Source organism: Crinia signifera, chromosome 5 (assembly GCF_055691185.1).
Source record: "Crinia signifera chromosome 5, ASM5569118v1, whole genome shotgun sequence".
Lineage (NCBI taxonomy): Eukaryota > Metazoa > Chordata > Amphibia > Anura > Myobatrachidae > Crinia > Crinia signifera.
In genome coordinates this window covers 67,959,812-67,975,996 of record NC_139221.1, presented here as the reverse complement: position 1 = coordinate 67,975,996, position 16,185 = coordinate 67,959,812, and the positions used below count along the sequence as shown (strand labels likewise).

General features: G+C 39.1%; 1 protein-coding gene across 7 annotated transcripts in view; it reads right to left on the bottom strand.

The window, feature by feature from the left end:
• ST18 (ST18 C2H2C-type zinc finger transcription factor) overlaps window positions 1–16,185 on the bottom strand; it is a 248,881-nt gene that overhangs the window by 77,062 nt on the left and 155,634 nt on the right. For all 7 annotated transcript variants that reach the window (XM_083187401.1, XM_083187400.1, XM_083187397.1 and 4 more), the window contains exons 6-10: window positions 15,244–15,942; window positions 11,112–11,246; window positions 9,360–9,450; window positions 4,522–4,620; window positions 1,656–1,855 (exon numbers count right to left, since the gene is read on the bottom strand). In XM_083187401.1, coding sequence (XP_083043527.1) covers window positions 1,656–1,855; window positions 4,522–4,620; window positions 9,360–9,450; window positions 11,112–11,246; window positions 15,244–15,942 — 1,224 coding nt within the window. The remainder of the gene's footprint in view (window positions 1–1,655; window positions 1,856–4,521; window positions 4,621–9,359; window positions 9,451–11,111; window positions 11,247–15,243; window positions 15,943–16,185) is intronic.

Below are 16,185 nucleotides of genomic sequence, written 5' to 3'. Positions count from 1 at the left end.
GGTACCCTGAAACATCACCTTTATTCCTCAATACACAATTTGATTGATTTGCAGATCCGGCTCTTTAAAAAGCAGAATCGGCATTTGCGTAAACGGACACTAAATTCGTTTCCGTGGAAAAGACATGGATTTGCATATCTATGTCTTTGACGATTTTTGGATTGTTTCCGAAAATAAAAAAAAATGTTAAAACATTAAATAGATGGAATGCGAATTCCATCTATTCTTTGAGGAAATGGATGCTTTTTCGCCTTTTTCCACGGAATCGGAACATTGAATACCCTGCTTAGTAGGTAAACATTGATTGCCCAGTCATAAGACTGGGACGAACACACTATAATGATTACAACATGTATACAATTTATGGCTAAAGTACAATTCAATGCTCTTTAATTGGGTTTTGTTTATCTCCTGTCATGAAATGTATTTTATAAGAAGATTGTCAGAAAACTTCTTGAACATTGTAAACCTGTGATTTTCTTTCATACAAGATTTTGGCAAAGTTCATAACACACCAATGTGCAAGACTCCAACTCGTTACTTAGGCCCTTATTCAGATCTGATCGCAGTACAAATTTGTTCTCAAAATGGGCAAAACCATGTGCACTGCAGGTGGTGCAGATGTAACATTTGCTGAGTGAGTTAAATTTGGGTGGGGTGTGATGAAAATGAAATCTAAATTGCAGTGTAAAAATAATGCAGCCAGCATTTACCCTGCACAGAAACAAAATAATTCCCCCATTAACTCTAAACGTTACATCTGCCCCGCCTGCAATGCCCATGGTTTTGCCCATTTTGAGAACAGATTTGTACTGCAATCAGATCTGAATAAGGGCCTTAGTGTTTGTGAGCTTTGATCTTTTTCAGTGACCAAAATGACAACCAGCCAGTCAGGAATTACCCATTAACATTGTCTAAATTGATGTCTTTCGACTCCAGTCCTTACAAATAATGGCTATGGCAAAAAAGAAAACCCTCACAGATTTTAGAGGTTAACAAAAAAAAGGCATTGCACTCTAAATGCTATTCAAAATTTTAGTTCAAAATGTAAAAGTGCATGGAACACAGTTTATTTTCAATTAGTTTTGAATATGATATCGTCATTTCTTGGTCTATAGCAGACCAGTTCATTAATGGTTCTTGGTTGATGTTTGTAGAACTCAGCTCTTAGATGGCCTCGTTGACTGTGTAGAGGCCTTTCATGAGGACTGTTTTCTGCCTAGCAATGAAAATTCTGCTTGTTAAAGCAGCCAGGCAAATGAGAGCGTGCTTAGTCAAGATATTGCAGTGATAACACCGGAAATTACCCGCCAAGTGATGCAAAACTTCAGAAATTGACTACAAATGTATATCGCTAATGAAGGACACCAGCTGGATGATTTCATATTCAAAACCAATTGAAAATAAATTGTGTTCCATGCACTTTTAGATTATGTACTAACATTTTCTATAACATTTACAGTACTATACCTCTTTTGTTAACCTTTAAAATTTGGGAGTTTGTTGTTTCACTCTGTTATTGGATGATAAACAATACACAGCAAAACTGTCAACTGGTAATACAGATTCTAATAAGTACAAGCCCAATAAACTATGCATATATATGTTCACATGTTGGCAAGATATAATATATGACACATATTTATTATTCTCACCTTCGCCATTACTTGTCTCTTGGCTGTGAACAACTGTTGCAATAGTATGTTTCCCAAACACTTGTGCATCAAAGCTGGCATAGTCAAAAGGAGCTTTCCCAAATCTATCATGTTCTTTAATTATTGTCGCTCGTGCTGTAGTAACTGGCGCAGTCCGATAACTGAATTGTGTAACTTCAACGTGCTTTACACATGTCGCTCTAAAAGAGGTGTACAGGCAAAAAATGAACACCAGTTAAAAAATGTTTTTGCAGTCAACGAATACAAGGGAATATAAATATTTTATTAATTCGTATAGTATCTTCACTCGGAGGCGGTGAGCCAAATCCCTGCCCATCTCCGCTTCAGGGAGATGGTCAGGGTTAGAGGGGTGCGGGGGCTACGGGCACCAACGGGGGAGTGGTGGGGAAGCGATGGAAGGCGGCGGTGGGCTCAGATGGAACGGCCGTGCAAGCATTTTGTGTGTGCACACCCCCTTCCATCTAATGGCGGGTCCTGGCGGTTGGCGATAGAATCGCCAGGACCAGCAACAAAGACAGCGGCTCCATCTGTATAATACATGTAATTATCTGATTCAGCATCCAGTGCCATTTTTAATAACATATCTTCCTCTCCTCCTTTGATCTCTTCCACTCTTTCATGTACTGTTCTTTGTATCCATTTCTCTCTGCTATCTCCACATAGAATACTGACTGGTATCTAAAGCTTAACGCATAAATTATCGCTTTTTCCCTCTTTGCATCAAAACCTTCCCTGAAAGCACCCTTACGTTAGGCACCATCATTTCTTCAGTTTTTTGAGTACACTTCTTTGATATCACACCGTGCATTATTCCTTACATCAAGTCTCTGTCACTCTGTATCATTTCTAAATTAAAGCCATCACTATTGTTAAACTTGGGGAAGGACATAAGAGTTTCTGAATGCAACAAACTGCAAGATTACATTAAATGAAACACAAATGGAATAAATTCTCCAAATTGTGAAGACCATTGCTTTGAGAAAAGTAACATTCAAAATGCTCAGGATCTTCCCCACCAAGGAACACTTTTCATGTTACCATGTCCAGATCATTTGGCACAGTATTTGGAGAATCAACAGTAACTACATCAACTACCAACCTATATGTCAGCCAATGTAGTAAAGGAACTGTATGCTAGACAATCTCCTACAAAGGAATGAATACAGATTTTTTTTTTTCCAATGATAAATCTATTAACGGACTGAAATTCTGTAATGAGATGGGTACATCACACAGACAACAGGCCTGATCCAGATCCAGTTGGTATACCAGAGAAGTCCCAATGTACCCATGTTTGGTTCATTGCACATGTGCAGGATCCATACTAAGCATGTGCACTATGGGTATTGCATTGTAGCATGCAAAGAGGCTGCAGACATCATGTGAGACAGTCAACAGCCGCTTGTGGCAGAAAGGGGGCAGTGATGGTCTCAGTTTCACAAAACATAGACATGTCATATTTGTTTTTTGGAATGCTGAAGCCCAGGTCTCCATCATCCAACAGGCCAGTGGTTACATAGTTACATAGTAGGTAAGGCTGAAAAAAGACTTGTGTCCATTTAGTTCAACCGTGAATTCAACCTGGTGTTGCAGAATGATCCAATGATGCAGTCATCTCTTTAATCCAGACACCTCTTTTACATTTATATATGTCAGTATTGCTGCTGGAATCAACAGCTATGTACTGTATAATACAACCGCACCTGAATCAGGTCCAATGTGGGGGTGTTATAACTATGGCTACAATGTCCAGGTGTTATACATTGACACATGCCAGTAAGTGGTATGCTTAGAGTAAGAACATGATACTGTCAGGAAACTGCAATGACCTTGTTGACATCCTCACTGTGAAAATATGGTCTCCTATTGATTCATACAGATCTGTGGGGTTGGATGGAAAAACAGTGCGAGGCAGAGGAATATCCAGAATTGTATGGGCCCATATTTGTGACTTGGTTCACATTATGCTACATTGTAGAGCTGCCAATGCACATTATACAACACAGTACCAGCAGTTTACACTATGGCATACAGTTCCCCCACTCATATTATTACATATTACAATGCCCTGAGTTCATAATATGTCACACTATAGGGTATCCACATCATATTAGGCCACAATACAGTCGTCCCCCCCCCCATTTCATATTATGTAATATAATGCCTCTAGTTAATTTTATACCACATTACAATGAACAGATCCAGGGGCAAAACTTTGACACGAAAAGTGGGCCACTCCTTGTTCTGGGCCCCATAGCAGCTGCACTCCCTGCACCCATGGTAGCTATGCCTTTGGAGAGAGCAGCAATTTACGGATTTAAGATGTATGGATACTTGCATTATCCCTACGGATGCTCACATAGTAGTAAGGTTTTAAAGTAGGATTTCACAGTATCAAGAAAATGCCTCCATTTTGCTTCCAAATTAAGCTGGTTTCACATCGCATAAATGGCATTGATCCGTTAATTTGAAACATTTTAAAAAAATGGGCACACAGCCTTAACCCCTTTCACAACGCATAGCTTAAACTGTATATTACCCGTTTAAGTGCGGTCTGAAAGGGGTATTACCATTTCAATGCCGTTTTTTACCATCACTTTTTTAAACGTGTAGGATCCTGCTTTTAACACGTTTCAAAATACCGGTATTCTGTAACCGGTAAATTGACAATGGAGCTTTCACATTGCAGCTGTCCCGGTTTTAAAACGGTAAAAAAACAGCAATATACCGTGTTAAAGCTGCAATGTGAAGCTGGTTCGAGACAGCCAAAAATGGCAAGTTGACCAAATCCCCAATTAACATAGGTCCTACACATTATTTATCAAATCCATATTAATATATATACCTGTGAATAGATTCAAGGTTTGAACCAGTAGTAGAGGAATAGTGTTTATCTTGTGTTTTTGAGAGCTTCTCAGCTGCAGCAATTGGACAACCTGAAAGACTTTAGTCAGAACAGAAATGTCATACTATACATTCATAGAAGAACAGAGAGCATGCTATATAATTTACATCAAAGTAATGTTTTAGAGACTATGGTATGTATATATATATATATATATATATATATATATATATATATATAACCTCCGATAAGAATGGGCGTCACTCCAGGTCTTAGGTGAATCAAGCGGTGAAGTTTATTTTTCCTTCTAAACGGTCAACGCCGTTTCGGGCAGTCGCCCTTCGTCAGGACCAGAAGAAATAAAGTACAATGGTGCAACAACCATTGTACTTTATTTCTTCTGGTCCTGACGAAGGGCGACTGCCCGAAACGGCGTTGACCGTTTAGAAGGAAAAATAAACTTCACCGCTTGATTCACCTAAGACCTGGAGTGACGCCCATTCTTATCGGAGGTTGTATTAGTGGCAGCAAGGCCACAGGGGAAGGCACCCGGGCACGTTTATTCCGTTCAGCGAGGAGTGCCGGACACCCCACTTGTTATATATATATATATATATATATATATATATATATATATATATATATATATTAAGAATCAAGAAAAGGCTGGCACCAACGTTTCGGGGGTGGTCCCCCTTTGTCAAGGTGCGTGGTGATAAATATATATATATTAATATATAAACCAAATTGTAACAGTAAATCAATGAATGGAAATAAACGTGTACAGATTTAGTTCATGTGGATTTGGTTCATGGATTTGGTTAATGTACATGCACATTCATTCATGGCTAATTGAATAGACCTGGGCTATCAATTAGACAGTGATAAAAATCACTGCGGCTAACTGAATTCCCCTTAGCAATGATCAACTCATTTACTACCATTTTGGAGTGTTTTGAGTCTGATTGATGTGGGTCCAATAAGTTGGGAAAGTCAAAAAATTGTATGAAGGTGCCCATACACGGTACAATTGCTGGGTGCGATGAGATGCGCGCTCCCATCACAGATCTCATCGCACAACTCAAAAAGTATCTGCTGAACATACTTTTTGTACTATATCTCTCCTCATTGCATTGCAAAACCTATGCGATGCGATGTAGTCCAAATTGTATACAATCATCGCTCTGTGTATGGGCACCTTGATGTGGATAAAGGGCCTGATTCAGAGAGATACTTCGCATGCAGGAGCCCAAACATTGACATAAATAGCATGTGGGGTGAAAATCTGGGTCTGACAGAAAAAATGCAGGCATGCCCAAGCGTTTTTTTTTTTTCCAGGAGGGTGTGTGACATCCGTGCCGGCCTCTATCAGCCCGCCTCTGTCAGGGATGGCCGGTAGAGTCGGACTCACATTTGCTCAGAATGCAAAAATCATTAGATGGTTCGGGAATTGCAAATGGATTTGCACAGGAAAGAGAATAGCGATATTTCCATTTTGCAGAATTGCATGGGGCAGTTTTCTTTTTGTCTGGGCTTTGCAGATGAGTGATCAGGTCTCAAAAAGATCCAAGTATCTAAAGTAGCTTGGAGGGGTATGGGAGATGAGAGATACAGTAGGATTATTATTTTAGAGAGAGTTAATCACAATTCAGGTTTCTTTTAGATTAGGCACAATCATTACATGCTTAAATAATGATCCGTACAAGGGGAGCATTATTTTCTGCTTAGAAAGTGACTGAATATTCATAGTAACAAACTTTAGCTTTTGCTATGTATTGAGGGATATAATTATACTATAAGGTCCAAATGCTGGCTCACTTATCCCTTAATGCTGGCACTTATCAGGGATCATGCTTTGCGTGCCTCAGGGAACTTATCCGAGAAACCGTGGGTGAGATTTAATAGGATGAGAGATTCAGAAAGTGAGAGATTTGGGAAGAAATCTCCAGTTTTTTTAAAGCGGCAATCATTTACACTTCAGAATCAAACTGGTTTTGCAGTGTAAATGATTGCTGCTTTAAAAGAACAAGAGATTTATTCCCAAATCTCTCACTTTCTGAATCTCTCATCCTATTAAATCTCACCTCATGTGTTATCGCATGAAAACTGGACATTTTTTTGCCAACAAATTCGGGCTACAGTATAATTTAATAGGCCAAAAATATTCATAGTTACAAACTTTAGCTTGTTCTATATATTGAGAGATAAACTACAACTATGGGGGCTATCCAATTAGCAGCGGTAATTTACTGCTACAAATGGATTTGTAGAAGGCTATCCTATTAGCCCCGATGCTAGCTTGCTTATCCCCTGATAGATTTTTTGCAGATTATACTTCGCGTGCCTCAGGCACACAAAGCATAATCCCCCAGCATTCAAAACTGTGATAACACATAGTTCTGGGAATTTATCCCAGGTTCCATTTATTATCGCCCAAAAATGGAACATTTTCTAGCCGACAAAGACAGAGCTACACCAAAATAACAGGGATACAGCTCAATTTTTTGATAGCTCAATAATCACTATTAGGCAAAAATTGCAATATTAGCCATTTTTTTCCAGCCAAAAAATCAACGGGGATATGACCCTATGTGTTACATATTCAGTAACTGGTTTCTTACATCAATGCCTGCTTATCCAGAAAATGTAACTTTTTGTGTGTCTTTTTCTATTAATATTTTAGCCGGGATGTAGGGAGAGATGATTTTGATCCAATTTTGCGAAATGTCTTGATTTTTTCCCCAAAACAAATTGGTAATTTTTCTAAGTCGCCTAATGTAATATTGTCTGAGTTCACTCAAACTAAGAAGATTTTATCTTTAAATAAGAGCCACAAGTAAAAAGTCGGATCCAGAAGGTTACTCATGTTAAACATACAAATCAATCGGTCAATGTAATTGTAGCTGAGTTTACAACTCAGGCACAAAACAGAAATGAGGACATCTTTAGATCTGGTTTGTTTGGGTGAGTTATGGTGTGTACACACGGTCGACGGCCATGCTATTCGGTCCGAAACACACGGCAAGCCAAAAGACACAAATGCAATTTTGACTATATAGTACAGATCTCACCTTGAAAAAGCTCCCTATAGGAGCGAAAAGCGTTGGTGAATCATCTGGGGTTGACTGACTGGATCCACTTTCCCACTTCTGCTACAAAACCGTTTAGCCTCTGAAAAACTATTGGTCTGTTGGACTCAAACTCCTCCTGGTATCTACAAACACCCAGATATACCCCACACCATCTATTGGGCTACAAAATCTGCAGTAGACCTTGCACCCTCCATTGAGATAGCCCACGGGGTTACTTGGAGCCACCAATACCACCAAATAACAGTGAGGTGTTATCTTAAACGGAAGAGGACTACAACCTAACCAGCTGGCCTATAAATACGGTACCGTATGGACTTTCAAACCAGTCGAGTCACCCCCTGATGTCCTTCCTTCCCTCCCCCCCTCATTTTTAAAAAAAATACTTAACTTTTTTAAAGTATTAATGACATTTTTATTGTCTATGTTATAAATTGTACATTAAACACATTCAATATTGACATGAGCACCATGTTATAACTTGTTTATTAGCGCAGTCACCTCCATATCTTCTATATAGTCAATGCAGCCCTGTCCATCTGGCTTCAATTTGTGCTGTGCAGGAGCGCACATCGGGATTGCAAGTTTAAAAAACCTCTTTGATCTGCATGCGATCTACATGCGATCCCAATGCAATTTTGACTATTTAGTCAAAATTGTAGGCTAAATTGTACCATGTGGACACACCATTAGATTCAGCAATGTGCAAGTGAAAAATTCTGTCTGTCTTTATAGAGATTACATGAGATTTGCTAAATCTGCTCCCAGTACTTCCTGGCCTGCAACTGTTTCACTATATACATCACATTGCAGTTGGTTCAAATAAACCTGGTATAAAAATTGCCATACTGTAAGTTGCATCTGATTTGTATATTAATGGCATACTTGCCTACCTGACCCTCTCCATGTGGGAGAAAATGCTCTGTTTCTGGTCTTCCCTGGTAATGTATGATTGCCATCACCTGTGGGGGGCTAGGTTAAGGTGTTTCACTACAGGTGATGGCAATCATACATTACCAGGGAAGTCCAGGAACAGAGCATTTTCTCCCGCATGGAGAAGGTCAGGTAGGCAAGTATGATTAGGGTAAAAGTTGCACACCCATTATATTAGCTGCTGAGTTCCTGAAAAAAAGTCTGACACTCTAGCATCCGAATTGGCTCTCATTACATCCCGGCCTTTACGTTTAATCGCATTGCTAATAATTAAACATTTTGAATTTATTATTTAAGTTATATTTTAAGTTAAGAGGGATATACCAATACCTATCATATAATTAATTCTGTAATATGGCCAAAGTAAGCCACAAATTTATAGCCTCATTTGTTATCCGTTTAAAATGTATAACTCTTTCAAAGTTTTAAATTACTATTTTAATTTAAGTAAATATGTGGCATCAATAGATTTAGAAATGCTTCCCATTGAGCGTGCCATCTGCTCAGTCTTGGTACAAGATGGTTCCTTTGTAGACAACCCTGGATTAACCATGAAGAAAATAAGCACTTGTTTAAAGCACAAGGGAAGGGGGGGGGGCAGATTTTTTTCCCATTAGCTATCATGCCAATAGCTTGTTCATTGCTGCTTTGGACTTTGAAGTCTTTTTTTTCTGTTAGTTGTTCTTATCTGTAGTCTTAAAATATAATTTGCATTCTTTAAGACAAAAAGTGTTTTCTTTGGCATGGTGAGTGAGTTTACAGTTTGAGATCTTCAGAGCAGCCTATTGCAGATCTGTTCAATCTGACTAAAGGTACCTTCTGTGTGTGTTGCGATTACTGTTGACATGTCCTCTTCCTGTACAGCCTGGTGTTGGACACTTCAGCACATTTTCATGCATGGCCAAAACTATTTCAATTAAAAAAAAAAAAGTTTAGCTGATAAATTATTGAAATGAATAAATTCATGTGAAATATTTAATCAACCAACTCAGTTACTGAGGAATCTTGTTATATAACCATGTCACAAAGAAACCTTGTGGCAATGCTAGATGTGTCTCCATGGGGGGAGATATATCACACCTTCTAAATTTGCCTATAGCAGTCAGTCGGCTTGTAGGTATCATTTATCTAGTACTTTCTAATAAAATGATTAGTACAATCTGATTGGTTATTTCTAAGGGCAACTTTTCCACTTATTATTTTTAAAAGTTTTGACCCATCTCCCACCATGTGTGCAATGCATTGATTCAGCATGGCAACCAAGCCTAAAAAAATCTTTTACAGCACTATTTAAAAATGGTATACACTATAAAATTAGCGATGGAAATTGGGGACTGCTATGGAGTTCTGTATAATACTGGTTAAGTGGTCTATATACTTAGCCTTAGAGAGAGATAAAATGGATGGAGATAAATTACCTGCCAATCAGCTCATAACTGCCATGTTACAGGCATGTTTGACAAATGACAGGAGCTGGATCGCTAGTAGTTTATCTCCATCCAAGGCTTAGTAAATCTATTCTTTAATCACTAAAGCTACAAATGAAACTCTTATTACTTTACTTTATGCAATTACTTTATGGCATTTAAAAAAATAGTACTACACTACTGCTACCACTACCTATTACTACTACAACAACTACTACTTTTATTATTAGTAGAAGTAGTAGTAGTATTACTACAATAATAATAATACTTCTACTACAACAACAACTACTAGTACTAATTTTACTACTACTTCTACTGCTGCTGCAAATACTACTATTAATTTTACTACTACTACTACTACTACTACTACTGCTACTACCAGTACTACTACTACTACTACTACTTCTAATGTTATTACTAATACTAGTACTACTACAATTGTAACTTCTACTGTTGCTACAAGAACAACTACTACTGCTACTAATATTACTTATTTTACTACTACTATTACTACTACTTCTACTACTACTTATTCTACAACTAATATTTTTGTACTAGTATTAATACTACTACTGTTACAAGTACTACTGCTCCTACTACTATTGCTACTACTTCTTCTACGACTATTTCTACACCTACTAATATTAGCATTATTTTTCCCTTTAATATGATAAAAAAGTAAATAGTTTTAGCTGCATGTCTCAATTAAATGTACATTGATTAGCAATTATACTAAAGATAACATATTTATTAACTAGGTTTGATAAGTGGAAAAATAGCTATAACAAGTATAACATTCCATAGATTTTCTATTCCTTTGTATATAAAATCGTGTTACAATCATATCAATTTATGCTGTAGTTTCATTACAAACCTATTATAAAACATGATACTGTAGTTTATGAACTGATGGGTGACATTTAATAGGATTAGAGATTCAGAAAGTGAGAGATTTTGTGAGAAATCTCCAGTTTTTTTAAAGCGGAAATCATGTACACTTCAAAATCAAACTGGTTTTGCAGTGTAAAGGATTGCTGCTGTAAAAAAAAATGGAGATTTCTCACCAAATCTCTCACTTTCTGAATCTCTCATCCTATTAAATCTCACCCGTTATGTCTAACGTGAATATAGTCTCACTAACTTTCTAAAGGCACTCGAACTTTGTGAGGACACCCAGATAGGCTGCGATGATGTGGATAAAGTCCTGTTACATGGCCTGTGCCATCACAACCCGGGATAGGGCATTTGGTCTCCCGTTTATCAGGATGTGGAGAGTCTGCAAGAACAAAAGAACATAGATAAATTAAACATTTCTAATTCACAATGTTCTAGAAAGTGGATTTAATTTATAAGCACTGGAAAGTGATGGCTCACTGGACAAATGTCTTCTTCTATAATGTCGCTTCTATGTATTTTGAGAAAAAAATAAAAGAAAGTAATGATGTCCATGAAGTACTTAAGACAAACAGCATTGCGATAAAAGCAAAGGAACACATTTCTGTTAAGAAGTGCTGTCTAGAAGTGATAGTAGTCAATACTTTCTTGGACTACAATACAAAACCTTGGCTATCTGCATGAATGCACTTTAACATGCACCTGTGAATGCACAGGATGTACTGTATAAATAGGCACTGCTTCCCCCACACACTTGTTTGTTAATTACCACAGCTATATCACAGTTCTACACTACATTGCAGTGGCGGTTTTTACCTATGGGCTGCAGGGCTTCAGCCACCCCAGGTAAAATCCACCACTGTGTGAAGCCAGATGCAGTCTGTGAGACTGTACTGGCTTCACTGTGATTGGCAGTGACTTCCTATTGGAAGTACGACCTGCCAGTCAGTCAAGGCAGTCTCATTGGGAGGTGTTCCCTCCCTCCTGGATGCCTCTCTATGCGCAGCTGCAGGGCAGCCCCTAAAAACAGGAATGCTCAGTACCGTGGATGATAATGCGCATGCCCCGGACCCGGGACCTCAATACAATTCTACGAATCTGCTCCCGAAGCAGCTCCATAGAGGCTGGGGCCAGCGCATGTGACTGTCCCGTGACAGTTATTGGGACAAAAATATGGTGGCAGTGGCAGCGGGGTCCTGGTGGGACCAGCAGCGCCAGCACCGAAGGGGGGGGGGGGGCAGCATCTCAGCAGCCCCTCTCCTCCGATGAGGTAAGAGCCACCACTGCTACATTGTATTTGAAACATTGGGGTAAATTTAGTAGGATGAGAGATTGAGAAAGTGAGAGATTTGGTAACAAATCTCTAGTTTTTTCAAAGTGGCAATCATTTACACTGCAAAACCAGTTTGATTTTCCAGTGTAAATGATTGCCGCTTTAAAAAAAACCTGAGATTTGTTACCAAATCTCTCACATTCTGAATCTCTTATCCTATTAAATTTAAATTTATTTTATAAAAAACTCATAAAAGAATTAGACCAGTAAAAGCATATCAGTCATCTACTGTAAGATATGTTTGTTTTGGGCATGACTAATAATTGGAAATTTTAATGTGTAGTAATTGAATTGATCAACATCTTACACCATTGTCCATTGGAGTAAGTGTATTCTATATGTGAAAACATTTTTGCTATACCAGCGTATTGGGTTTTGTAGTCTGCCTGTATGCTTGTGGAGAATATATTCCATTGGATTGGGAATTGAACCCTAGCGGTCTAGATTCTGTTAGCTTAATCAAAATGGTCAGGATCCTGACAGATTGTGGTGAGTATTTCACCCTACCCTACTCTTAAACCTAATCCTAACCTACCCCATTTATAAAGCATATTCCTTATTCCCCCTCTCGCAGCCTAACCCTAATTTCCCCCTTCCCCATAACGTAACCCTTAATGTATGCAGGAAGTTATTTAAATAACAGTGTTTAAAAGATCAGTAATGTATTTTAGCAGTGGTTAACTTGGAGAGAGGTAAGGTTGACCCACGGAGTGACAAAAGGATCCCCAAAGGACCACCTGAACCCCAGGTGAAACTACAGTGAAAATTTCCCACCGAGTGGGGACCCCAATCATGTGTCAAGAACACCCATTATCCACTACGAGACAATTACCTAAGACTCATACCCCAGCGGTCACGAACCGCTCACTTTAATTATTTATTATATTAATAAATTAAGCCAATCACTCACAATCTGAATCTTGACCTCATTCTTTACCAAACTAACCTTTCCCACCTATCACAACACCACACAGGCAGTGCTTCAGCCCATCCCAGTTTTTCCATATATGACTAACAGGGGGTTCGGGACATCCCTAATGCTAAGCAGCGCCTAAAACAATACAGACAAGGTGAGCTCACTATATCCACCTTTTCAAAATTATAACTGCAGCCTGCAGTTCTCATAGCCGATGCTGAATACTAATCCAGAATGGGACATTCTTGTGTTTGAGAAGCACAAGTGTCTCATTCTCCATGAACAGTGCTACGGCTCTGAATGGGAGCTCTCTTTAAATAGACTCATGAGCACCGGTTTCTATCACAAGGAGGCCAGTGGTTAACGTGCATGTGTCGCTGTGCTGGAGACCTGGTTTCGATTCTTAGAGTGATATTTTTGGGGGGAGTTTCTTTAAACATTTCAGAAAGTTATATTTAATATAACTAGGCACACACAAAAAATCCTGTTTTCCTAAACAACCTTTCCATGTGCCTCCATGCGCACAGTTAACAGAATACTGCTAATGTGCAGTACTACTGTACACATTTCTCATGCTGTCCCCCAGCCAGACCGAATGAATGCTGTATATGCCCTTCCTTTGCACTCATGCCAACCTCCTTCTCTGTGAAAAGTCTCCAAGGGAAGGGAGGCGGTGGGCAGGAGCAGGGTGGGCTGAATACTGTGAACATACTGTAAATCCAGAACTGGATGCTCTTGCATCTAAGATGCTCATGTGCCCATGAAGCCCTGGCTGATGCCCGGTAGCCATTTTGTTAACCCCTATTTCCTCGAGTCTGCCCTGCTCGTACTGCATGACATTCCTGCATAAATCTGTGTTTAACCAGTGTAGTGTAATAAGACACATGGACAGCAGTGCAGTGCTAAGTCTGTCCTGCTCCTACTGTATGACATGCGTCATATGGGATACAATCAGTAGGGAGGGGTGGAGGTTTATTTTGCTTTTGGAACACTGGATTTCAATAAATTACCCCCCCCCCCCTCAAAAAAAAATTCACTCTAAGAACTCCACCCAGGTCTCCAGCATGGAGAGCGGCACACTTATCCACTAGCCTATGACACCTGCTGACAGTGACTTGTGCTCAAGAGTGATCCAATGCAGATGGAGCAGTAGTGCTGTTCGGCGAGAATGAGGTGCATAAGCGTTTCATTCTAGATATGTGTGCACATTATTCATTTTGTTAACTCTCTCTGTGCTTGAGTCTGGCCTGGTCATACTGTATGACATTCCTGCTGTAGCATACTGTAAATCTGTGTTCATCCAGTGTAGCATAATGAGACCCATAGATAGCAGTGCCCTTACGCAAGTACTGCTGCTGGGAATCGGACGCACGAGCATCTCACATGCACGCTTCAGTAAAAGCACTGTATCCTTGATCATTTATCCCCGTAGCCCGTAATACTGTCAATAGCTTAATGAGATGCCTACTGTTCTGTATGTTACATTTTCTGAGAAAAATTTCTGCTAGAGTGCATTTTAATGGACACCAAAAACACGCAATGTGGATTATTTCGCTATACAGTAGCAGCTGTGCATTAGACATCTCACTCATGTGCAGTGGTGATTTTAAAAAGCGACATCTGGTGGATGATCACTGCTATTGCACTCATCCGGTAATGCCATTCGCCAAACTCCAGGCTCAGAGATTATAGCGCATGCTGTGGAGAGTTGGCACATCAACCACCATAGGCAGGCTAGATGAGCATGGCTCCTTCTGAATATCAGTTACCAATGTTTAAAAATAATTATATTTTACACATGTCAAAACATTTTTGAAATACATGTACTTAATGGAATTCAATCATAAAAAATGACAAGTTCTGGGTAGTTTTTGGGAAAATATAAGCCAGATAAGTGCTTAAGAGAATGTTAAACTGTCTACAGGTGGAGAAGTTGACCATATCAACTAATCAATTTTTAGCTACTGTACTATCATTTTATTATAGAGTGTACTTCATAAATAATAACTGGACTCTGTTTACTTTATATTAGGAACTTTTCTACATGTCCTGTTGTGAAGATTATATAAGTCTCCCCCAAAGTAAAGGATCACAAAGAATAAAAAAACATAAGCAATTTGAATCTCTTACTTTTGTTGCTATATATTTGCCGGCCAGCTACATCTATTACTTTAGTTTGTCTTCGTTCTCTCGCTAGGTGCTCCAGCAAGAACATGTCAAGTTCTTTGTATGTGCTGTGGAACATGTGGCCTTGCTCGGCTTGTAAGGTTATTGCTTGTTCAAGCAGACTCAAGTTTCCCTTTGTTTTATCCAAATCCACTGACTCCTCTGTAATAATTGATATGCATTTATCATCATCCTCGCTCTCAGGAATCTGGTGTTGGCTTCTGTCATCATGTTCTGATATTTCTCTCGATGAGTCACTTTCAGTTTCCACTGCTTTTCCTTCTTTATTATTATTTTCACCCTTCTGCTTTATTTTTTGACTCAACTTGTCAGATATAAGGTCCTTGGAATTGGCGTCATCTGTGTAACTGTAAGAGCTGTCCCAACCATTTTCAGTTACTTCAGTGCTGCCATTATTGTTCTCAGGAGAAAATGCTGGTGAGTTATTTAATTTGGAGGGCTGGGTACAATAGCTTTCTCCATGGTCTCGGAGAGCTTTCAGCGATTGAATGACACCCCCTGTACAACTGTTTGTCACTGTATGTAAAACTGTTTTTTTTGCTGAGTGCCCCAATGCTAATGGATCATTAATAAGTTCTTCATAGCAACATTTTCCTTCTGATGAATGGGTTGTCATGCCAGTTGATTGCACAGTTATTGTACCTATAGAAAGCACAACAAAATATTAAGACAGGGTTGGCATACAAAGTGCATCAGTCAGTGGCAGAACATGAGGGTGGTGAGATAATTTGCAAAAATATAATTTAGGCCCCACTTCTCTACCCCAACCCAAAGTCACAAAATACAACACAAAATTGGCTGACAGGGAGAGGAAGTGGGTGATAGGGAGAGGCAAAGGGTGACAGAAAGAGGCAGGGGGAGGCAGATTGTAACAGGGAAAAACAG